We start from the raw sequence: 24426 nt of genomic DNA, 5'->3' as shown, positions 1-24426 counted from the left end.
GCTTTTGCCCAGAGCCAGGGTGTGGGATTTATTAAATTAGGGGTATGAGGTAGTTATAGCAGGTTCCTTCACTACCTGTCATCTCATCCTCTCCTGGCCAAATCGGTGTCTTTTGTCAAAGTACATAGTAACCTGGCTGCATTGCCAGGACATGTTTTATTCTGGGGGGTGGGGGAAGCTGAATTATTCTACTGTCTATGGAAGATGTGGCACTTTCTAAATATTAGTTTGTGGGAGGATTGAGGAGCAGCTTACATTTCTTAGTAGAGGGATGAAAATTCCTGTCTTGTATGCATAGTTAAATACTTAATTATGTATCTGAGGATGTTTGCTTTAGTTCATCTGTTGCTAATTTAGAAAACTGAGTAGTAATTATTAAAAAATTAATAGCAAAGCTTCCCAGACTACCCTCCATAATTGTTTCAAGTTTCAAATTAAAAGAATATAACAGCTTGTGACACTGTAGCTGTCCTAGACTTTCCTGCATATTTCTGATTTTTGTAATTGCCCTCATCTTTTTAGCTACATTGCCAAAACTGGTAACATTTCACCTACCAGCAGGGAAACCAAGAGAGAAATTTTATTCTTGCTAAACAATTTTGTTTAAAAGAAGGTGTACTGAGCTGTCAACAGGGGAGTCCCAAGCGATGAGTTCATCTCTTCAGCTGGTTCATTTCTATTCCAGTAAAAACGTTTACTGATTTTGCAGCTGACCAAACTGGGAGGCTGCATCGGGATACTTCCAGGGGAAATAATATAGGCATTTCAGGTTCATCTACACAGGCACACTCCCCTATTGTACTGAGGTCTTGTGTACCACATGGAAGTGCCTGGCATAGTCACCTTGTAACAACATCTTTTATTTGTTGTCTACTTAATGTTTGTATAAAATGTGTTGAACCTCTCTCTAATAGCAACTGAAGTAAGGGCAAAGTACAGAAGAGGTCTGTTTAGCACGTTCAATGTGCAAGTGCTCAGTCTGACTGATGACCCCTGCAGAACCCCTTGTAACATGTTTTTCAATCTTTTATTCCAGCCTGCTATTGCTTCTGAACACTTCTCTTGATTTACATTAGTTTACACAGTGAGGGAAAAAAAATATCTGTAACAACATTTTTTGTAATGGGAAGTCACAACAATCCATCAAAAGTGGTGTGACATGCAATAAAAATCCAGTTTTTCTACATTTTGGCTGCTTTCCATACACTAGCAGATTTGGAAATTAAGGTGTGTGCATCTAAGTCTGATAGCTTTGATAAAATATAGATGACAGCCAGTAACCTTGATTTTTCTGACTTTGCAGCAGCAAAGACACATCTTTGTGGGAACAGCTAGGACTAAAATTCAACCACAACACGTTTAGTAGGATTTGTTGATCACTAGCTCATCAAATTAAAAAGTAGTAGTGTGTGTATATGAAGTGCACATGCATAAGAGCATGTTTATTATGCATTATCTACTGTTTCCAATGTACAAAATTAGATAGTAATGGTTAAAAATGTTACCATATGCTCAATAAAAGACAAAAATGGGGTTGCACAACATTCGTAGACAGTCCTGGTGTTCAGAGTTTTCCTTTGTTTTCCTTGTTTTCAATAACTCCACCAACATGGATTCAGAGCCTGTGCTCACTGCTCAATGTAGTGGTGAGACAGGAGATGTTGTGTTTCAGAGTGTTTTTTTCTCAGTTCAACAGTAGTTCTGATTAAAATTTCCATTGTAGTAGAGAAGATTTTTACTGCACTTACTCTAAACATGATATGCCACCCTAAACCAAGTGAAGGTCAAATTCAGCTCCTATCCAGTACAATGAAGATGTCTGCAAATCTGAAATATTTATTAAGCAAGCCTCTTTTGGCTGAAAATATGCTGTAAGTTCCAAAACATTTCTCCAGTAAATTTGCACTACTGTTTTCCTCAGACACTGTATTTTCCATATGAAAAGGGTACAATTCCTTTATCAATTCCTATTTACCAGTAATTATTTTTTTAAGGCAGTAAGGAGGATTATATGCAGAACTGTTACTGTCCTGCAAGACTTTTTGAGATTTCTCTGAGCTGTAAAGAAAAATTAAGAAGTTTGAACTGATGTTTCTGGAGAAAGAATAGATCAGCCAAGAACTTGTATTTTTACTGCAAATCAGATTTCAAATGAAAGTAGAACTTTAACTGGAAATGTTTTGCAATACTTGCAAAAATAATCTTCATTGTTCAAAAAGGTCACAAAAAGTGCAACAGCATACCCTTTCTCACACTCAGTGTTCACATGGACTAATCAGTATTTTCTAATAGAAAATGTCCCATGGAAAAATTTCTGCCCATTGTAGTACTAGACAGCAATTGGGTTCTGGTATGTTGATCACAAATGCTTTTTTGTCACTTTTACAAACATGAAACCTGGCAAAAAAACCCTTGTCCAGCTTTCCTAGCTTTCTAAGCTGGTCGAAAGAATTGGTTAGTTTGGGCCAAGAGTCATTATTGCAATATAAATAGGACAGCGAGCAAGCTGTTTTTCTGTAGAGGACAGAGAGCTGATAGCCAAGGGTTTAGACTTTGTGGTGATAGTGCTGGCATTAACATTCGATGCAGAAGTGGTCAGAACTGTCCTGTCACCGTAGTTTTCCTTTAAACCAAGGAGCAGCCTGCTAGGAAGTTCACACAAGTTGTTGCACCGACTGTGGGGATGGGAATGCAGTGCAAACTGAACGTGGATGAATGCAGCTTCTGCAGCCTGGACAAGAGCTGCCCATTTGGGCTATTTGCAGTTCTGGTAGAAGTGCTGAAAATACCTGTATGTATAAAGTAATTGTAATTCACTTTTGCCTCTGTTTTTCTTTCCAGGTGAGCATTCCCTTGCAGCGGATCACACAGTTCATACAGGGCAATGCTATTCTAGTAAACTGTTACCATGGTTGTTTTCTTGCAGTGGTTTGCTAAGCTGGTTGCCTCGGTTTGCTCGAAGCAATAATGCTTTAATACTCTTCTCTCCGTCCCAGAGGGAGTGCTGCTTTGCTGAACAGCAGCGATGCAGAGACCACTGCAGCCCATCTGAGAGGGGCTGTGGGTCCTGTGAACAGAGGCAACGTTTCCACACCTTCCCTCCCAAGGTCTCTGGCGCTCAGCATGCGCAGCATGACTGCAGATTATAGCAGGGTAAGTACAGCGGTGTAGAGCTGGCACCAAAGAGGATGACTTGGCTGGTATCTGCCCTGTTAAATTGATTTGTAGCTGAGAAAGGACAAGCCTGATGGAGGAGATTTTGTTTCTTCGTTAATTCTGCAGGGACCAGTGAAGATGTCTACTAGAACAGTATTTGTCGTGCTCTATCAGTGACGTGGCTTTGGTTTGGCAGACATTTTTCTTTTGTTTAAAAATCACTGTTAATGTCCAGCACTACATAATAAGTTACAGATTCTGAACTGGGAAGCACAAGGGATGGGAGTAAGCATTTTTGGTGCACCAGGGCCTTGAAGAAGTGCTGTGAACTGAGGATGTGCCTTTCAGGCATGCAGGGTCCAGCACGCTCCCACTGACTAAGTCTAAGGGAAACTTGGCAAGCTCAGCACTTGCAGAAGATCAGGCCATATTGATTTTAGGCTTTTCTGGATTTGGACATTGGGCTCTGCATAATTTATGGTGTATCACAAAATGTGTGCTAGGTGCTTTATCAAAACGAGAGGTGGGATTCCTCTCAGCTGCTGTTAAGCCTCACGCTGTGTAGGTGGCCACGTCTGAGCTAGCTGCCTCAGCTGCTCTGTAACAAGCAGGAAGATGTGGTTCATGTCACCAGCAGCAGGCACTCTCCACTTCCAGGCAGCCTGGCTGTGCGCAGACATGCACATGCTGAATTCGTTTCAGTCACCCTCCTTAAGAAATAAGGATGATTGCACCAGCGAGTTATTCTAAGTTGCGGTGACTTAAGTGTACAATGAAAGCAAAATTTATAGTTGGACATAATGCCGTTTTACTGTTAATGTTTAGAAAACAGTAGATGAGCATTTGAGTGCATCAGTCTTTTTCTAACTTCCGAATACTTGGTCTAATATATTGCCTTTCCTAATAAAAAATAAATTAGTATATATGAAGGGCAGTTTGGGGAGCTGTAAATAAAATATTTGTTGTTTCGTTTATATTCTTGTTGGTGCACAGACCAACTGGATTTCAAGTGCATTAGATTTGGTTGAAAAAGGCCAATCCATTTAATTTAGATGGAGTTAGTCATTGGCTATTCCTTTACAGGAAGGCAAAAAGCCATAATATCAAGCATATTGGCTTTATTTGAGGGGTTATTCTGGCATAATTTGATTAGTTCAAGTCCATTTGGTTTTACTCTGGCTGAAATCATTATGCTGGTATAAAACTAATAGGTTTTACCTTCTTTTTTTTTTTTTTAATTTCCAAGCTAAGTGAACTTTTAATAATTTGAGTGTTTTATTTCCCTCCTTTCACTCCTGATGCCACTGCTCTGATTCTTCAGTTGCAAATTCAGAATATACGCATGAATCACATCTTTGTGCAAATTTTATACATGATCTGTGCTAAGCAAAGCAGATTAGATTGTAATCTAAATATATTCAGTAATAGAGTGCATGCTAAAGGAGCTTTGGAGTTCTGGGAGCTGATAGAAATCATGCTTTTGTAGACTGATAGTGAATAAGCTCACTTTTTGTATTTATGGGATGTGCATTTTTCTTATTGCACAGGACACAGGCTTAGAGAATGGCATGATTATTCCAGCAAGTGAAAGTGTGCCTGAAGATTTAGTAAAGAAGCACTGTAGGAAAGCATCTGGAACACCTTCCATAGCAGTTTCTAGGGTATCTTTGTCATCAGGCAAGTATCAAGTATTTTCCTTCTTTCTGCCAGCCTTTCTCATCAGAGGATTGTTCCTATTCTTGTGACTTTGTTCCTTTTGTTTTTAAAGCACATTGAAAGATCAGGTGTAAGTTTCATAAATTTGTACATATTAATTCTGAAAATTCATCCCTTTTACTAACCAAGTTTATACTACTTCACAAGTTTTACATTTGAAAAAATGTTAATCCTAAACCCAGTAATGTTGGCATGATGTAAGTATTAGGTAAATCACATGGTCTTGGAATTGTTACAAGATTTCTTAATTGATGTTGTTAAATCATTCTCTGTGTGGTCAGCTGTATAAAATACTACCTATCTGCAATCGGTATAAAATACTACTGTGCTGCTGCCATATTTCACACCTACTTTGCCCAGAAGCAAATTTGGGAAACAATGAGCTGTCAGAGGACAAGTCCCTTACAGATGTCATGTCATTTCATTTTTATACGTGATGCACTGAACCAGACAAGTAATCTGTAATTTACCTGATTTCATTGGAAGCTATTAGGTAAATGAGGCTTGCACAGGAAGGTGCTGTCAGAGCCACTTGGCCACAGTGGGTGGACATCCTCCTCCTCCTCCTCCTCCTACCTGCAACAGGAGGCAGGAGTGCCCAGCACTCTTCTGCTTCTCCCAGGCACATGGGCAGCGTCTTACAGGGCTGACAGAGTGGGTTCAGACTTACAAGTTGCCTTCTGAAACACAGCAGGGTTCACTTAATTTCAGCTGAATTTATTCCAAAGCAGAAACCTAGTGGCATATCCCACAGAGCTAATCAAAGGAGATAATATTCTTCACCTTAGATTTTTTTACTTGAAAGCTTCAGTTTCTTTGAGAGCATTGTACAGTGCAGCTCCAGGCAGAGGTGTTACAGGCTGGTACTTCTTTATGAAGTGAAAATTCTATTTCTGCTCCTTATGAAATAAAGGTTTTCCTAGCAGAAAAGAACTGGCCTTGTGTTACCAAAGCAGATGGATGCTGAGCAAAATTGCAGGCAACCTGGGAATGGGCATCAGGCGTTTCATTGTCTCCTTGTTGGAGGATCTCAAAGGCCATTAAGCTCAGGAGAGTGACCTTTCCCATCACATCAGCTATAGCCCAAGTAGAAGATGAACAATTAAAAACTTTCCAGATTCCTACCTGCAGGATCTAGAAGTATTCTCTTCCCCCTCTTTCTTTCTCAAAATATGGAAGAGCCACAGAAAAGATTTGTGCGGGGAAGACTAAGAAAATCTTTCTCCAAGACATCTAACATGTCTTATGCCTACAGAGTGGATGAGAGGTCTGCAGTACTGAAAGAAACTTGTGCAGGTCATGAGACTTTTTTGCTTCCTCCTCCTTTCTGCACAAGGAGCACCAGAAATGGCAGACGTACTTGCTGTGTCCATCTGCATCCCCAGTTGCTTAATTCTGAAGCAGACACTGGGGAGAGTTTGGTGGCAGTGGGAGATGTGATCATCACTGCAAACACTTGGACCATGAGTTTTACAATATTCCAGGCTGATGGGCCTACCAGAGAAAGTCAAAAGCTTGATCTCTAGTATCATCCACAGGAGAAAATTACAGCAGATAAATAGTGCAGGGAGAAAATTGCTGGCCAGAAGACTGAGCAGTATCAGAAAACATATTTTTCCATTTATCATACTGATGTTCAGTTGTCATGGAGTTTGTGACAGATACCTAAAATACTGTTTTGATGTTTTTTTGTTAAAAAACAGTTGGGTTTGAGACAACACTTTTAAAAGTGTGGAAGATGGAACATAATATTTTTGTACAAATTATAGCAAATTTTTAAATTGTTTTTATTTTCCAGATCGTAGCCGATCTGAGATAGATTTGAGTGAATCTCTCTCTGAAGGAAATGAGGACACTCTGAGCATAAGAAGCAAATCTGTACCTAGTGCCTTAGATCAGGAACTGGTGAGTTATAAACATGCAAATGTGTATCTGGTGGAAATCCTGGTTGTTCAGACTTATGAAATCAGCACTGTATGTATATCTATGTAAAATATAAGTAATGCAGAGCATTATCTCAGGGATATTTAATGGGTTTTTAAACAGCTTCATCTTCTGAGTATGTTTGCTATAGAATGGTTCCAATGAATAATCATGGTTACAGATTATTACTGCTTTGCTGGTTTTTGATTTCACAGGTGAAAGAAATCTGGCCTGAAAATAAATTTCAGACACTATATATTTATTACACATGTTCCAAAGTTCTGTTGATTCATACTTTCTTAGATTTTAATTTTGATGTTGAAAAATACTATACTTTAAAGGCTTTAATCTTTGTCTGGCTTTGATTTTCCCCTTACACATATATATTTTCATCAAAAGAAGCCGTAACTTTCTGTTCTGACACTGTTCCTCGCCTCTTCTTCCTGTTCACTGTTTTCTCCCATACATCTCTATGTCTTTTTCTGTGTATTCTATAGGCTGCTTTTCCTGAAGTGATTCACAACTTCCCCCTTCTCTTATGCACATATTCAAAACACACAAGTTGCAGATGTGCATCAATGCTATAAAAGAATTTCCAAGCTTGTTAAATATGCATGAGGGGTAAAAAAAGAAGAGTCATTTAAATAGTTCCTCATCTAATCATGGTTTGTTCTGAAGTTTCCAAATGTGTGCTTGTAGCTTACAAAAACCCTAACCCTCTGTGTTATGGTTTATGGATTTTGTCTAATGTCACAGTCCTTCCCAACCATCTGCTCTTCTCAGAAGAGCATTGGCCATGGGAGATGTCTCCCCTTCTTGTAGCATTTAATACTTGTGTCTCGGTGGAAAACCACCATGTTGAGATTCCCAGCTGTTTCTTGGATTGTAAGCACTCAGAGTTTGCCTGCAGCAGTTTTGTTTGTGTTAATTTTTAAGGAAATAAAAAAAGACCTTCCTGTATGTCAGGTTTCTGTGGAAGAAAAACTTCAAAAAATAAGTGTTTTATTTTATAATTGTGATAAAGAAAAAGAATGTGGTTTTGATTAAGAAGCTGGAAAATATTGCAGAAGAAAAGCGTAAAATAAGAAAATACAGACTTTAAATATCTTTATATCAGTTTTCTGCTCTAATTGTACAGGGTGTGGTAGTTATCATTTGGGGATTTCTCTGAGGCAGGTGTCAGAGATGCCAAGCCCAGAGTGGTTTTCTGTTCTTTGATTTTTGTCTTCCTCTTATTCAGAGGTGGCTTTTTTCTTTTTTTTTTTCTTTTTCTTTCTTGCTGACTGGATGAAATTTCAGATTGCATCTCAGCAGCTCTCTAGCTTCTTTGCTAAACATCAGAGACCTCTCTTGTGGCATAACCTTGATTCAGTTGCTCTGGCATCTGAGTGCCAATTCCCTTTTAAACTGCATTCATAACAGGGGTCATAGATCTCTGATTCTACCCATATCCTTGCTTGCTCTGTCTTATGAAATCGATCGATTTAATTCATTAGCTTTAGTGTTACCATATTTTTTAGGGTAATTTGACTCACAGGAGTCTTCAGAGTCTTTCCCTATGTTCATTAAGTACGCAGTGTTTTGAGATAAAAGTTGTATTCCTGCTGGAATTTATTTGGTGCTTGACAGAAAAGGCAAAAAGAAAGATCCGATGAAGGGTAAAAAAAGCTTCTGCAGCCTGAGAAAAGTTATACCTCCTTTTCTCCTGGCCAACTGGTGGAGCTAGCTGAAGTACTTCAGTCTCTGATTCCTGAGTGATGGGAGCTGTGACAGCAGTGGTGGGAGATGCCACATGTCAATAGGATGTGCAGATTGCTGGAATTTATCAGCTGAAAGGGTGGGAATAGGTTTTTAGCTGCTTTGCTCCCAGCTTTATCAGGAAAACCTATTACACATACAGAGAGATCAGCTGGAAAATTGAATGGGTATTTTGCTTCTCTAACTTAACATTGCTTTTGACAGTGAAGAGACAACCCCCAGAAACCCACGAACTGCAGTACATATTTTTCAAGGAGTATCAAGGGGAATCAGTTAAATCTTGTGTTGTGTTCATGTGTGAACAGTCTATCTGGAGGGTTGTGTTGAATTCCTGACCAAGTAGTGTTCATTACATGCTCAGCTGCTTTATTGGAAGTAATTGGGTAATGTGTGTCTTAGAACCCCCACTGGAGACGATGAGATTAATGTCCTACTAGCTCTAACTTTAATAAGCTGATAACACTAACCAGTTACATAGTTGCAGTTTCGTAACACCTCCTGAGAAACATAATCATTGTGGTGCAAAATGAATAAAGAGCATAGGCTGACTTATTTATTTATTTATTTATGTTAGTTTTAGATATCTGATTGCAGACAGAAGATGGTAGTCAGCTAGCTGTCGTTAGGACTCTTACTGAAGCCCTTAATGTTTGAGTGTCTAGACCTGAAACACCCCAGTCTGAAGATGTTGTCTTTTTGAGTGTCTAGACCTGAAACACCCCAGTCTGAAGATGTTGTCTTTTTTTTCTCCCCTGTATTTAATTATTCAGCAACAAAAATGTAGCACTGTTTATGTTAAAGTCCACAGGTATGTATACAACAATATAAAGGAAAGATTTTTGCATGTGTTACCAGAATTGCTTCTTCCTGTCGTATGGGAAAGGAAAACAAATTTTGTTTTAAACTTGAGTACATCACCTGAATTCTGAAGTCAATGAGGAGAGTAGAAGTGAAGGGTGGGGCATTTTGTTTTTATTTTAGGGGATTTTTTGTTTTTACTTTTGAAGATTCAGCTCTCAATCTGTCTCCCTGATACAGTTTTCTCTGTTGTGCCTGGGTCTCCAAGGAATTCTTCCTTAGAGTATAAAATATCTGTGACTTCTTTTTTTCTATGGGGTGGTAACAGTGCCCTGAATAGATTAGAAAGAGAAGAGACCAGCAGAGGAAGCTTATTCTAAGAACATGAAGCTAAGGGGAATGTTTGCTTCAGTATGTACATTTTGGTCCTGAATAAAGCGATGACTTGTCCTGGTTTTCCTCTGCCTAATACTAGATATGCAGTTACAATTGGAAAACAGTAATAGAAAATTTTGCATCACTTTCAACTGGTTTTATTTCAGTCACTGGAGCAGAGAAGTGATGTACCAGATGGTTTTATGCATACTAATGACAAATGCTCTGCAGATCTTTACATAAACTGTGACAGTTCAACTCTCCAGCAGCTTTTCTTCTCTGCTTTTTTCCTGATTAGCGTAGAAGTCTTTGAGACTCCCGAGTTTGAATACAGTTCTTCTCTGTTTAGTTTAAGAGAGTGAAAGTAACTAAGCAATAAAGAATGAGGTAGGTCGCCATGTAAGACTTTTATAGCTGCAAAGCAGGTATAAGGAAGCTGAACATTTGACTTCTGTTAAACTTCTGTTAAAACTAAAAGCAGTCTTTCAAAATACCTACCATAAGGTTTATGATTGCTTGAAATTTCCAACCTATGCTTAATAGGATATCTATCTGTTGGGGGTTTTTTCCCTGTAACTTTTACTTAAAGTTATCAGTCCTATTAGGACTATCAAGCAGATTATTTTTATTTTTAGATTTTACTGCTGTGTTAAAAAATGAATATTTTTTTTCTGTATATGGGCTAAAGATGTTACAGTCCAGTCTTATTAAAACTCAGGCATGTATATGAAACTGTGTAATTACTGATTTTTTTTCTCCATTTTTTAAATTATTAAAATAATACAGGAATTTAATTATTTTTAAAATATGCACATCAACTGGGGTTTTTGTTTACCCCTCAAATATATTGTGTGTATGATGGCAGGACAAGTTTCTTCCTATTTGGAATAATAACCCAGGGCTTTCAGCACCACCTGTTAGAAAGTGGTTCTATGTTAATGATTGTGTGCACAAAATTGTTGCCTGTCACCAAAGGCAGCATGAAAGGGTGCAAGTGTAATGCAAATTGTGTGCTTGCTCATTTGTGTGTGACTGATATAAATGCGGACCATCATTGGAAAACTGGATTGTAAAGAATATGTCTTGTAAAAACATGGAACCTGGACTGTAACCAAGAAGTCAGTCATCTAACAGCTTCTGGCTACAAATGTCTTCAGGTAAACCAGTGTATCTGTGATCCCCTGGCCCCTGGTAGCAGACCTTAATTCACTCATTTCTTTTGTTAAGGTTTGAAAAATTCTCACCATGTCCCTTTAAGATTTCCAAACCTGAACTCCTGAATGCAAAGAGTAGTAAGGTAGAATAAGGTAGTTCACATGAGATTGTTAGTAGGCATGGGAGTGGGTTTTGTTTATGTGCATGGTTGTTGGCCATGCAAAGGTATGCACCTCCAGAATAAGATATAAAGTATGTGTGTCGAGTTTTTCAGTTCTTAATAAATTGAACCCTGAAACTGTAACACTTGTCTTTTCTCCTTATGCTGTGTGCCTGTAAAAAGATGTGGAAAATGTAAATCACAATTCCTCTAGAGATTAGAATTTTGAGTGCATCCTGCACAGTCTTCCTAAAATGGAAAATACAGGAAACAAAACTAAGCAACAGAAGCTGACCAAATACAGAGCAGAACACGATGACTAAAATGCTTGTTTTTCATTTAGGATTATCTGGATGAAACAGAAGAAGACATTGATGACGTAGTGGCTTCTCGTTATTCAAGGAAACATGGACAATTGACAAGTGGATTATCAACAGTAAGATCTCAAGTAGAAAACATATGCTTTGTCCTTCCACAAAAGACCATTTGTTCCTCCAAAAAGGAGTTCTAACTTCATACCGCTTAGCAGCAGATTGTCTTTCATCCTGCACTTGAGAAACATCCTTTAACATTTAGATAGTTTTTCTATTATATTTTTAATGTTGTTCAAAGCTAAAATGCTGTTCTCTGCAGCACATGGAAAGATAAATCATTCATACCCATCAGCAGATTTCCTCACATGCTCAGGTTACAAGCAAGCTCACATTTGGAGAAGGCAAACCAGGTGTTTGCAGTGTGTGACTGCTCAGCTTTGCAGAGGAGCACTTTATCTTAATTTACTTGAAATAAAGAGAACAAGGCTGTGGTGGGATCTTCCATCTCAAACCACTTTCTGATTGTTCAGGTTCTTGGGACACAAATACTTGTCTGTTTTGTTCGCATAAATACCACTCTGTGGCATCATTGTCCATCTTCCAACTTAGCTTCTCTCATTCTTCGTGACATGATTGCTATGCCAGCCACATCTGAAAAGTATTTCTCTTTACAGTGAGAAGGGAGATACTTGGGGATGTTTGTTGGTGACAACTTTTCTACCTTCTGCAATAATTAAAGTATTTTTCTGTTATATGCTTTTGTTTCTTGTCGTACCCACAAACTACATACTGTAAATCAGATGTCTGAGTCTTGCAGTTGTCTCAAGTGTTGCAACTTAATGATGGTTTTAAAAAGGATAGCTGCATTTTCAGGTTGTAACAGGTACTTGAGATGCAGCAAAACTGGTGTAACAAGCCTTATGCAGTTCATTATGCAGTCTTATTCTCTGGGAAAGAAAATGGGTGATAAAAGCTTTTACCATGTCTCATTTATGACTAAGTGCTGTGTACCCCAGTTTTGGGATCTGACACTTAGGATGTGGGCAACTGAAAGCATCTTCAGAAAAGTGGCAGAGCCCTCTCTGGCCACTCTTCTTCATGACTTCTGCCTAAGAATAGCTCTGGTCAGCACACAGAGTATCAGAAAACTGCAACAAATTCCAAGTAGAAGGTGAGAGAGTTGAAAAGGATGAGGAGAGATGAGAAGTCTGCATGCTAAAAGGGAAGAGAAAATTTGGTCCGTGACAGTAACCAATGAACTGTCCTTTCTAGACTGCATCCACATTAGTCCCCATGCAAGCAGGGCCCGGGGAATGCTGCTGAAGTTCTTGATCCCAAGGAGATGGAGTAGGCTGAATCCAAGCTTGGCTTACCTGGGGAGGAGAAAGGGCTGAGAAAATTGCCATCACAGGGTATTTCGGTATCTTACATTTGGCCACATCCAGACCCTTTTCACTTCTGATCTATGTAGTTCACAGAAAGACTGTTACAGCAGTGTTGTGTGGCACCGCACACCAAACCAGACCTGAGCAAAAGTGGCCTGTTGACACTGGTCTAATTAGACCCACTTACCCAAGGATAACTATTACTCGTTGTCTCCAATACTTTTTGTTCCCATGGATTTTATAGACAAAATTATTTTTATTTCCTCTGAATATTGATACGAGGTTGCAGGTGCTTAAGTGCTTTCTGTGTTTAGGCCACTAGTTGCGGAACTGCGCTTAGAGAGCCTTCCCTCTCAGTGCTGTAGGCAGCCTTCTGTCTGTGCATTGGGTTTTGTCCTTTGCTGTAGATTTCTCTTTGACCTTTTTCTTAGGCAGAGCACAGCTTTTCCAGAGCTGTAGGTCTAAGATAATCTCACGTCTGAATGCTCTCGTTTCTCTGTATTCACCGTGACATGTTTTTTAGTGTCACTGCATGCTATATTAATGGCCAAGTTGTGAATGGTAAGCTGCTTCTCCCTGTGAAAGGAGGCTAATTTTACAGGTTTTGGTGGGTTTTGTTCCCATTAAGTGTGTGTTACTGATGTTTCCCCTCTTTCTTACTTTTTTGCCTTTACTCTGCTTGGCTGAAGCCTTTCAGCCTTCTGCAGTGTATTGATTTTTTTTCATCTACTTACCTGTCAAATAACTGTGTACTATTAAGTCACATTGAAATAATGTTATTAATGAACAGTAGGCTTTAACTGCATGGATTTCTTTTTTTGTTTTTTCAAATGTAAGAATTTAAAGGATAGCATGGGTACTCTGATAACAAGTATTTGAGTTAAAGGAAGAAATATTTCAAAGGGTAAAGAAACTTGAAATCTACTTGTAACATGAGTAAGCAAAAATGAAAATGGAAAGTGACATTGAACAGGAACTGTATCTCAGCATTAGAGTATTTTTCTTTGTGTTTTCCTAAAGCTAACACATGAACTTTGTGTTTAGTTTTCCCTGCATCCTTCACCAGTTCCTCTCCCAAGCATATTAATGTGTCATTGTCAAGACCCATCAAATCAGTGAGACTGAATTCTTCCAGTGCCTTACTGCAGCGATAAGATATGATGCAAAACAAGTATAATTCTTGGTGAGCTACTAAAATGAGGGTCTGCATCCTTCATATGTGGTGGCCGTTTACTACTTACGAAGCTGGAAAATGAGTAGATTTCTTAAGGTCATTACATTTAGCATATGTAAAGTCCAGTGTAAATGCCACAGAACAGGGTCTGTGGGAGAAGAAAGTCAAGTATATTAAATACTTCCACTAAATTTGTGTTATTTTGTTTGGAGTTTGCAAGCAATTCAGAAACTGTGCTTACATAAATTCTAGGCTCAGTGGTCATTTATTTGTTCAGGACTTTCAGGGTTTTTTTACCCCAATCATTTATCCCTTGCTGCCCACTTACCTAAAGATCAAGAAAAAGAGTATTTGGATTCAGCAGGGAACAACTCATCCACCTCCTGGTGTTGGTATAACCTTGTTTGTTTTCTGAAGTGGGCACAAAAATTTTACTTTTCTGTTACAGGGATAATTTTGTAGCATATACTGTTCACCAAGGGTGTCCAAAGATGCCCATTTTCACATATGATTTAGGTGAAATGCATAAATGATAAAGACTGGGATTTAGCTTGAGGCATATTAGGAACAGGAGGAAATATGATGAATTTGTTTGTTTGTGTGTGTTCATAATGCTCTAGTAATTTTAACGAGTCCTGTTCATGGAATTTCAGCCAATTATGCAAAGGATTAAAAGGACAAGCATTTTTCTTTTTTCTTTTTCTTTTCTTTCTTTTTTTTTTTTAAAGGAAGGATAAAGAAGGCCAGCAGAAATAATAAAAAAAAAAAAAAACAGCACTTTTTTTTGCCTTTTATTATTCCTATATGACATATAAAATTAACTTTATGGGTAATGATTGCTTGTTCTGTTTTTTCATGTCTGTCATTAAATTATTGACACAGGCCTGCTTATTCCTCCAGCTTTCTGTGCTGCAGGGCCGTTAGGCGAGGTGCTGGGAGAGTTGAGTTTTGTCACAGACCAATTCTTTTTGTGTGGCTCTTCCCCTTGACTGTGCTCTTCCTTCCTTCCTTCCTTCCAGCACCTGGAAGAAAGCGGATCAATGTGTAGTTTCCCTTGAGGTCTTTAATAGAGATTTCTGGATACTGCAGTAGCAAGCAGAGGGATGAAAATATTTCCCCCCATATTCTATTTGTTCCCAAACAAGCATCATGTTTCAATATTTGTGTGCATTTTTCATTATTCTTACAAACTCCACAGATAAATGGATTTTTTACAAGGGTGCTGATTCTACCAATATATGAATGCTTAGCTTTTGACTGACTTAAGTGAGGATTGTCTTCATGCAGACGTGAAGACAAATCCAAATACAAACCGATACAAATCCAAATCTGCTGAGCTGGTGTTCTAAAATGTAATTTGTTTATTTTGAAACAGCCGATACTTCATTTCTGTTTAATTACCTTGAGCTCTGTGTCCTTCAATACTTGAAGTATATGGAAAACAGCACTTCTCTGATTTGCTGGTAGCTTTTTCTTGCTTGCTATGGCTTTGCAGTACAAACTCCCTTTACTTGTCTGTGTAGGTAAAGATTTACTTATTGCACTTACTCTTTCTTATTGCAGCTATCTAATGGTCTTTTCTCTTGATCTTTTGCACTGCCTTCTTTAAAGAACTCCACAGAAGGCTCTGACAGAAAATGGATGTATTTAAATGTGCCTGAAACAGATGGTGATACTGTGAGTTCTCCTGAATCCTCTGCTTAGCTTACTTTTAAGGTTTCTCTCTCTTTTCTCTCTTTTTGCTGAAGACTGTACCTGTGTGTCTTGCAAGGTTCCTATGTGTTAGAATTTAGATGGTTTTATATGTTTTTGAGCTCAGTGACTCAAAGGAAAACATGCATCAGATTTCTCGAATGCCTTTAGTTCTGGCAACATGCATATTGCTCTGGTTTTCTTTAAAAATATTTAATTCTTTCATAATTGCAATCTTTTGGAAGAGGAAATCCTCATAGCAATACTCTGCATGGTATGAGTGAAAAAAAGAAATTGAGGAATTACATGTTTATGTTGCAGTGGAAAATTTAGTGGGATTATTGCTAAAGTTTTTTGGCTTTAGGAAAATTGCAGAAATGGTGGATATTGAATTTTGCTCATTATTGTAGAATTGCTAGTGAGAGGTGGGTGTCACTTTAAACAAATATGGTTTTATACCATCTAGTATTACAGGGAACCTCCTTATAACTTTTTCTAATGGTTCTATCAGCAGCTGCCTTATGAGACTCAGTAAAAATTAGGTGGACAAGTGAGCCAGACAGGTGATATTTTTTCTGCTTGGAACTTACGTGAGCTTACAGTTTATGTAGCCCGTCTGCTCTTCAGTTCATGCATGAATTAAATGGTGGTAATTTAGATTTAGTCATGTTTATAAATAGGCTTCAGTCCTGCACGGGAAAACATCAACTGTCTAGACATTTAAGCTATCATTAATTATAGTTCTCATTCCCTTTCACATCAAATGGTGGTATTCTTGTTCCACAAAATAATCTGTTTTCATAGCAAGTCCTAACAAGTGTGATAATATTGCAAGGCTGTAGCTGCACAAAACCCCCAGATTCTGGAAAAGAGTAATTTTTTAAGCCTCTAAGACCTTTTTCTCTCCCCCTCCAGACTAGCATTAACAGCATGCTGAGTGTATATAGTGAAACTGGTGACTATGGCAACGTGAAGGTCAGTGGTGAAATCCTTCTCAACATCAACTACAGCTACAAAACAGGTGCCCTCAATATCCTGGTGAAAAGTTGCAGAAACCTGGCTCTTGCAGATGAGAAGAAGCAGAGGACTGATCCGTAAGCACAAAGAAGAATTTCCTTAAACTCTGCTAGTGGTGTCCTCCACCATGTCACGTGCTGTATTCTGGGGTTACTGTATGAGCCCGAGAATTCATAGGATCCAGTTGCTACAAGGCAGCATTCTGATGATAGCTGGGTTTGGATTCCCTGTGGGAAATGCATTTTCAGTATGTTTCTTAGGGCAACATGTGCCTGTTCTGGGGAAAAAATAAGATTATTTGAATTATCAACCTGTTTGGTAGTAAAAGGGAAAAAAATATGAAGGAATAGGGAGGTTGAAATTATTTCTTCTAGAATCAAAACTAAAGTATGTAAGAGGAGTAATGTTTGGGAGGGATGGGGGGATAGAGGTAACTTTGGTTTCATGCATCCATAGATTCACTTTGCAAAGACCTTGTTTTCTGAGCTTCTCATTATAGTTTTCAGTATAATATGTAAATTCTCTCATGAGGAAGCAATAATTAGTATCTCTAATCATGTGTAATCCTATAGTATGTAGGGTATGAAGTTCTTCACTCTCACATACTACAAGAAGGAAAGTGTTAGCAAAGCTTTCTGCATTTCTGAGGATAAGTAAATTAATTTAGCTCTGCCTTTTGTTATTCTGATCCTATCTGACTAACATTGCTATGTTTGTAGATAAAGACAAAACCTTTCCATGTTTCACACATTCTGTGTTACATATGTATGTTGTTTAGACTGCAAAAATTAATTTCCACATACGTGTTGCTGATGTAGCGATGTCAGGTCCTTGCTCAAACTGATCATTTTTATTCCTTACTAATAATTTCCTACTTGATCTGCAGATATGTCAAAGCATACCTTCTGCCTGATAAGTCCCGCCAAAGTAAACGCAAGACCAAAATTAAAAGTAACAGCACCAATCCAGAATTTAATGAAACACTGAAGGTGAGAACACTGTCTCTCTCTCAGGCTGGGATGAATGTTCGACTTGTGCTTATAGGCATTTTCTATATGTGTTCCAGTATGGGAATTAGAATTTGGAAGAGATGCCTCAAAAGGGAAGGTATTTAAGCAAAAACTTCTAGCCTATGAGTTGTAAGTTCTGGCTTTCAGCATTGAGGAGGTGTTTTTCTTTGGTTCTCCTCTTTGCAGGTAAAACTTGTATTAGTTTCCATAGATCTCTTTCAAAACTTATGTTCCCGTCTAACCTGAGCTCAGATTTGTTAAAAGCACCTTAAAGATTTCGTATACCCTAAGTTAGCAACTAATGCTGCAGTAAAGCTAGTTTAAAGCTTCCCATCTAACTGATTTTTAAGGTAAATTAAATTTTTCCCATAAGATCTGAATTTCTCTGGAGGCTTTAATTTATTTTTAAAGCAGAACTGACTTTGGTAAGAAAATGCCAACAACAGTTTCACTACCTGCCTTCCTAAAGAGCTGTGGTGAAGTTAATTTTCTGTTGCAAAAGGCAATGACATTAATTTCTTGAGGCCTGGTGGAGCACAATGCCCAGACTCTTCCTCTCCTTGCTGTTTACCCACATCCACTACAGAGGGTGAATTTTTTTGAGCTCCTCACAAGCATCTTACTCACCACCTCAGCTCTGTGGTGCAGGTGGGAAGGGCAGAGTGTCTGCCCAGTTCCCTGCCTGTCTGGTACCTGGACTGCAAGGCTCCTGGTGATTCCCCATGATTATCCTTCCTGGCAATTGATGAGAGTTATCCCAGCAGGCTGTCATGAGGCCTGAAACTTTTTAGTTTGTCCTGACATTTGGTTTTTTTCTCTTTTGTAATTTCAGCGATGTTTTAAATAACTTTCTTAAACTAGAGGCTAAAAGATGTTCCCTGGCCAGTATACTTGGCTTAACGTGGCTACAAAACCATTCTGCAGATGCACACACTTGGTCTGGCCAGACTGCTTGCCAAGGGAAAGTCTCTTGTATAGCCTCATTTTTAAATGGTTTGTAGTAAAGTTAAGACTTGCCTGAACTGGAAAAAAAAGGTGTTAAGACTATTTAGCAAGGAACGTAGTACTGAACATGTTTGTTGGTAGAAAACTTGCTGAGGATGGCACCTGGCAGCTTGCTAAAAATGCGAATTGTAACAGAGGGCTTGCTTGAATTGTGGGTAGGTAAGCAAGAGCTGCATCTGTTCATCCCAAGTGTAACTACTGTTAAAAGAAGAAAAGAAAAATAATTAAATCTGTCTGTATCTTCCCTCTTTGACTTTTATCCCGTTGTTGCTAAATACGGCATCTCTCACAGTGGAATTGTTGGCATCTAGGATTAAGCTTTGCAGACATATCTGTACACAAATAGCCTACTTGTGTGGCTGGCCAACTGACCTGACTGTTTCAGCTTTTGGAGAATACGTGTCTGTGTCCAGACGTTATTCCTGATGCAAAAAAGAAGACATCTGGGTCTCTTCAGCTAACACTAGGAGAAGGGTGACTTTCAGGGAATTAATAGGCCTTTTGCTAAAAGCAGTGTGTGCAGAGCTAGATTTCCAGATGTTTATAATTTTCTGTGTATTTGCTAAAATACAGTGTTTCTTCAGAGGAGTTTTTTAATAGCCCAGCAGTGGTTCTTAAGACCGATACGCTTGGTGCATGCTTTGCAGATGCAGTTTTACTTGTTCTTAGAACAATTTTTTGTAAGTTACAAAGATACAATTGAAAAGGAGATAACACTATTTCTAGGAAGTAGTGTATAGCGGACTCTTTTTCAGGGTGAAAGAACCAGTGGGGGTTTCTTCTTACGAACTAAACTTGGATGTCGAACTGCTTCTTTTACATAGACTTATAAGAAATGAGCAGGTTCATAGTTTTAAGCGTCACAATTTACTTTATAGTCATAAATACCCAGTAAGTAATACAGAAAAAACACAATTATGATAGTAACAATTACCACTGTATGTATACTGCAAAGAAGAGAGTTAGATTTAACATTGTGAGTTTTCTGGCTAGATCAATCTTGTTTGCAAAGAAAACAAATCTTTCATGCTTCATTTGTTAGCTGCTGTGGGCTTTGTGAAATTGAGCTAGAGCTATAAAAGGCTCCATGGAAACTATTATTTCTGCTTATTCTGAGAGTTTCTTTTACTTTTTTTCTGTTGGTAGTATGTCATCAGTCACACACAGCTAGAAACCAGGACCCTGCAGCTTTCTGTTTGGCACTATGACAGATTCGGACGCAACAGCTTCCTTGGGGAGGTGGAAATTCCATTCGATTCCTGGAACTTCGAAAATCAGTGTGATGAGTGGTTTGTGCTCCAGCCCAAGGTAAGAGTTTTCAGGGGCCAGTGAATGTGCTGTGTAGCGAAATTACCAAGGCTTCGTTATTTTTCCTTTGGAATGTGTTTATAAAATGGGACTTTATGAGTGTCTAATATGGTAATAAAAATAATACCGTTGTTCTTTATTCAATCAAATCATATTGGATTTAAAGTCTTTATGAAAACTGTAGACATGACTGGCTACTTAAAAACAAACAGAAACCCCACCTTTTAATAAAGTATAAGTTCATCTCGTAATAAAGCGCAGTGGAAAAATGACCTAGTTAAGAAATTACTTTTTAAGAATAGTACATAAAACAAGGGACTTTCCTACCACTCCCCTTACTGAACCCTTAACAATTTATTAAAGAAATAGACCTTTTTTGGTTTCAGTTTTAAGTGCTTTACACCTTTCAGCTGTGACAAAATGACTTCTTAACCTCTTATTCACCTTAACTAGGCAGGTACAAGATAAAGCTTCTCAGCAGGCAAATCAATTGGTCTCTGAAACAAGATTGTCATTGCACTTAACTAAGGATAGGACGACTTCTGTGTCTAGGGCACACTCAAAAATAAACACTTTTGCCAAAGCAGGAAGAGGTTCAAAATGCTATTGTAAGCTAGAGGATTAAAGGCTCCTGCCTTGCTTGCAGCCAGAATCCCCAGGCATTCCAGTGGCTTAGACTGCCGTTTCAGAAAGAGTGTTTTTCTTGTTGCAGAAAAATCCAAGGCTGTACCGTAAGCGATGTGGAGATTGACTCAGATGACTTGTTTGCTCTGTGTTCCTTATATTTAAGGAAATAGTGTTACATTTCAGATTTCAGGAGGGTGTGTTTGATTTGTGCCTTTCTCTCAGATGGGAAATGGATGTGACTGCTGTATAATTGATTGCTAGGTATAGTGCTAAGTGGGGCCTACATCTAAACTGTCACAAATTTATATTTTAGTAATTAATTTGCCAGAAGATACATAAGGAAATTGGTCTCTTCTTTGAACACTTACATACTTCACACTTTATAAGTGGCAAGGAGGATCATTCCGAGTTTTCTAGTTCAGCTTTGTTAATAAGGGCTACCGTGACCACCAGCCCTTCCTTCATGGTCCAGGCAAAGTGAGACCAGGACAAGAAAGTGGCAAACATGTTTCAGTCAACACTGTGTCCAGGCCAAAATTATACTGTCCTCCTTACAAGCTTACTTCATGTAAATTGCTTTCGTTGGGTTCCCTTGAAGTAGAAGAAATGTCTACTAATGTCTAATAATCGCTGTCATAGCTCTGGCTGGTGTCAGATATTGCTATTATACGGTACCCACCAGTCTACAACAAGAAGATACACATCCAGTATTTGTTTTGCTTGCAGTTTTTGCGCAATGTGGGTCTCAAACTGAGCTTCTTCTCATACAGTAGTTTCTTTTCATCTCATGTCAGTCTTAGGGGATTTGTGTGTGTATGGGTGGTTTCTTTTAATCCTAAGGGGAAGAGAAAAAAATAAAAAAGATAGTCACGAAGCTTTCCTGCTCAGGAAAAAAGTAACGAGGCACTAAGCGTTTAAACCATTCCAGCTGGAAGGTGCTGTCTGATTATTTCCAAACCCATTAAAAGGATTTTTAAATGAGTTCTTTTTTACCAAAGAAAGCAAAGACAGAATTGGTCTCTGCCTCCTAAGTTGTTGTAAATAATGTTTCTAAATTTAAACTGCTGCTAAGATTTTTGATCAGCAAAGGTAATAATATCAATTATTGCATTTTGATTTTTTTTTAAAAAAAGCTCAGGTTAATACACATGCAAATCACATGCTGTTCTCTCATATGAACTGCCCGATAGAGACAGGAATGGCGGTGAAATTCCCCAGGTTTTATTACACTTTACTTGTCATTTAGCTGCTTTAGTGAAAAGGTTGGAGACTTTAAGACCTACTTCTGTGAGCATTGAATGTCTGTTTTCAAGAGGAGTGTGATTAAATCAGAAAAAGATAAAATAGTTCTATTGTTAAAGAGGGGGCAGAGTCTAGCGCCCTGTTATGTATATGGGTTTGGCAAGGAGGTTGACAAATTGTTCCTGACGTAAGAACTTATACCATCGCTTGTCCACCAGTAGAACAGAAAAAAATAATATTTGCTGCCTTCATGGGAAACTTGATCCTAAACTTGCATAGTTTAGACCACAAGTGAGCTGTCTGACTGGCAAGATTTAGATGGTGTGCAAAGTATTCCACAGCCATTTACCACAGGTTTTCTTTTGTCCTCTGTTGAGCAACTGGCATCAGACACTGGTGGAGATAGGACTGTTTGAGAGTCATTGCAGGAATGCCTGTTTTTGAGTCACAAAAGGGCCGTGTTATCACTAAAACTGCTTTGTTCCCTGTCCCGTCCTTAGCTCCATTAAACATGGTTAGTGTCAGCCTGGAGTCTGATATGAAGGCAATGATGACTCTGTGCGTATTGCTGTATGTATTTCTGGTGGATTTTTTTTTGGTTCAGTTTTCTCATGATAATAGACTTTTGACTTCTCCTGGGGAGTCAGGAAACAAGCTGAATGCATCTGAGAGAAATACTGTCACAGATCAGACATTCATCTATAAGCAGTTCTTTAAAGGCTTGTGTGGTACCTTGGAGTGTGTCTTACAACACTTGAGGGTCCTCTCCCTTTATACATATGCTTTTTCTGCTGTTATAGACATCAGGAAGATTTGTTTGTTTGTACCCAAACCAAAGCACTGGAGCATGTACAGAAATGCAAGCATCTGAGGTAGTTCCACCTCCTTTAGTGACATCACTGAGTGAGGTTAGCATATGCCTGAGTTTTTCATAGACCTGATCTCTAATGTAAACGTGCAAGACACATTTTTTCACTGCACTCTGTTTTTCTAGAAATCAGTTTGAAGTGGCATAACATGTTATCCCTGTGTTGTTGTATCTTTTGTTTTTAAAATGTAGTTTCCCACTTCGTAAAATGTGAATGGAAATTCAGCACACATCAGTGAAGGCCTGATGTTCATCAAGGATGTTCTGAAGCACAATGAATGCATTTTTTCTGACCAAGATTCAAACATTTATAAAACAAAAATATACAGAAATAGTAGCTGTGTAGAAAAGGAGAAAGACATTGGGAATAACAGTTTTCAATATTTTTTTTCTATTTCAGAGCTATGCTCTGCTCTCTTCCCTTGCGTTTGTTCCCCACACCTCTGTTGCAAGAGTGACTCAGGAATGACTCCTCTAAAATACATGAAACTGATTATGGTTTAAAATACTGATTGGAGGAAATGAGGGCTGAATGTCAGCTTAAATTAGCTACAGCTTATATGTCCAGAAATAAGTTTGAGGGTTTTTTCTGTTTGTTTGCTTCACTTATTCATGTTAAGATATCTCTCTCCTTTGTGTGTTCACTGAACAGTGTCTAATGCCACGTTCTTCTGGGAGCTTGCATTCCCTGGCTCACAGTTTTCTGAAATATGATTGCATTCAGTCTGGAATGTCTAATTATCTGAAAGTGGCTTGGTATGTTTAAGAAGTGTACTGTATCAGTACAACAAAATTAAAATCAAAAGGTGAAAGATTAACCGTAGCTGGATTTCTGGGGGTTTTGTTTGTTTTTTTTTCTTTTCAGGTGGAGGTTGTGACAGATGTTGGGCTTCAATATAAAGGAGAACTGACAGTTGTTTTACGTTACATTCCCCCAGACAGAAACCTAATGCTTCCTCTAGGGCAGTTTCAAGGTAAAACAAACATTAATGGCAGCATATGACAACATCCCTCTGAGTATTAAAAATCCTCGTCTAGGGTGAAGTAATGGTATTACTGAAGATTGAAATCATACTTAAATATGCTAGTTGTCTTTATTTGTGGAAATTTTGAACTGTGAGTATTTTCCTCCTGCTCCATCCTCTTCTCTTACGTTGATCTTAAGGAGAGAGAAGTGTGCAGTCAAGTGTTGATGCATGGCTGTGACCTAATTAAAAAAAATGCAGACATTAGATAACACGATTGAGGGCAGCCACATAGAAATGAATAGTCTGTAACATAGTCTGTGGGTTCTTTGTTCAGCTAGTTATATACAGCATATAACTGATCAAAATAATAACTTCACTTAGTTCTTCGTGCTTAATTGTCCTTAAGCATACCTATTTCCTCATTTTCACTTTTTTTTTTTACACTGTTTTCTTTGCTCTGTTTTACTGTATTACTGCTGTAATTCAGTCCTGTGAAATATTATTTTAATTCTTTAGGGTGAGCCATTCTTTTCATCAGCAATGAATAGGGGAAAACAGTTACTAACTTTTCACATTGTAGTAGCATGAAGCACAGCAATCATCTGAAGTGAAGGCAATCACTGGGTAGCACCTGAGTGTATATGTATATACCAGACACAGATATAGCACTGTCTTAGTGATGGTATTGCTTGTTAGCATTAGAATTTGATAGATATATGACGACCTTTTTTTTTTTTTTTCTTTTTTTTTGGACAGTTGACATTCCCTCCAGTAA

The 24426-nt window shown here is 38.3% G+C and overlaps 1 protein-coding gene across 2 annotated transcripts in view; it reads left to right on the top strand.

Moving 5' to 3' along the window:
- Nucleotides 1-24426, top strand: part of SYTL5 (synaptotagmin like 5) — a 94397-nt gene that overhangs the window by 59681 nt on the left and 10290 nt on the right. Inside the window, exons 7-15 of one of the 2 annotated variants that reach the window (XM_056329425.1) lie at nucleotides 2997-3153; nucleotides 4704-4833; nucleotides 6671-6777; nucleotides 11385-11477; nucleotides 15526-15591; nucleotides 16522-16700; nucleotides 17510-17612; nucleotides 19785-19946; nucleotides 23549-23657. In XM_056329425.1, coding sequence (XP_056185400.1) covers nucleotides 2997-3153; nucleotides 4704-4833; nucleotides 6671-6777; nucleotides 11385-11477; nucleotides 15526-15591; nucleotides 16522-16700; nucleotides 17510-17612; nucleotides 19785-19946; nucleotides 23549-23657 — 1106 coding nt within the window. The remainder of the gene's footprint in view (nucleotides 1-2996; nucleotides 3154-4703; nucleotides 4834-6670; nucleotides 6778-11384; nucleotides 11478-15525; nucleotides 15592-16521; nucleotides 16701-17509; nucleotides 17613-19784; nucleotides 19947-23548; nucleotides 23658-24426) is intronic. The other variant, XM_056329427.1, reaches the window with a different exon arrangement.

The sequence above is a fragment of the Falco biarmicus genome, chromosome 2 (genome assembly GCF_023638135.1).
Source record: "Falco biarmicus isolate bFalBia1 chromosome 2, bFalBia1.pri, whole genome shotgun sequence".
Classification (NCBI taxonomy): Eukaryota; Metazoa; Chordata; class Aves; order Falconiformes; family Falconidae; genus Falco; species Falco biarmicus.
This window is presented reverse-complemented; position numbering and strand designations above follow the sequence as displayed.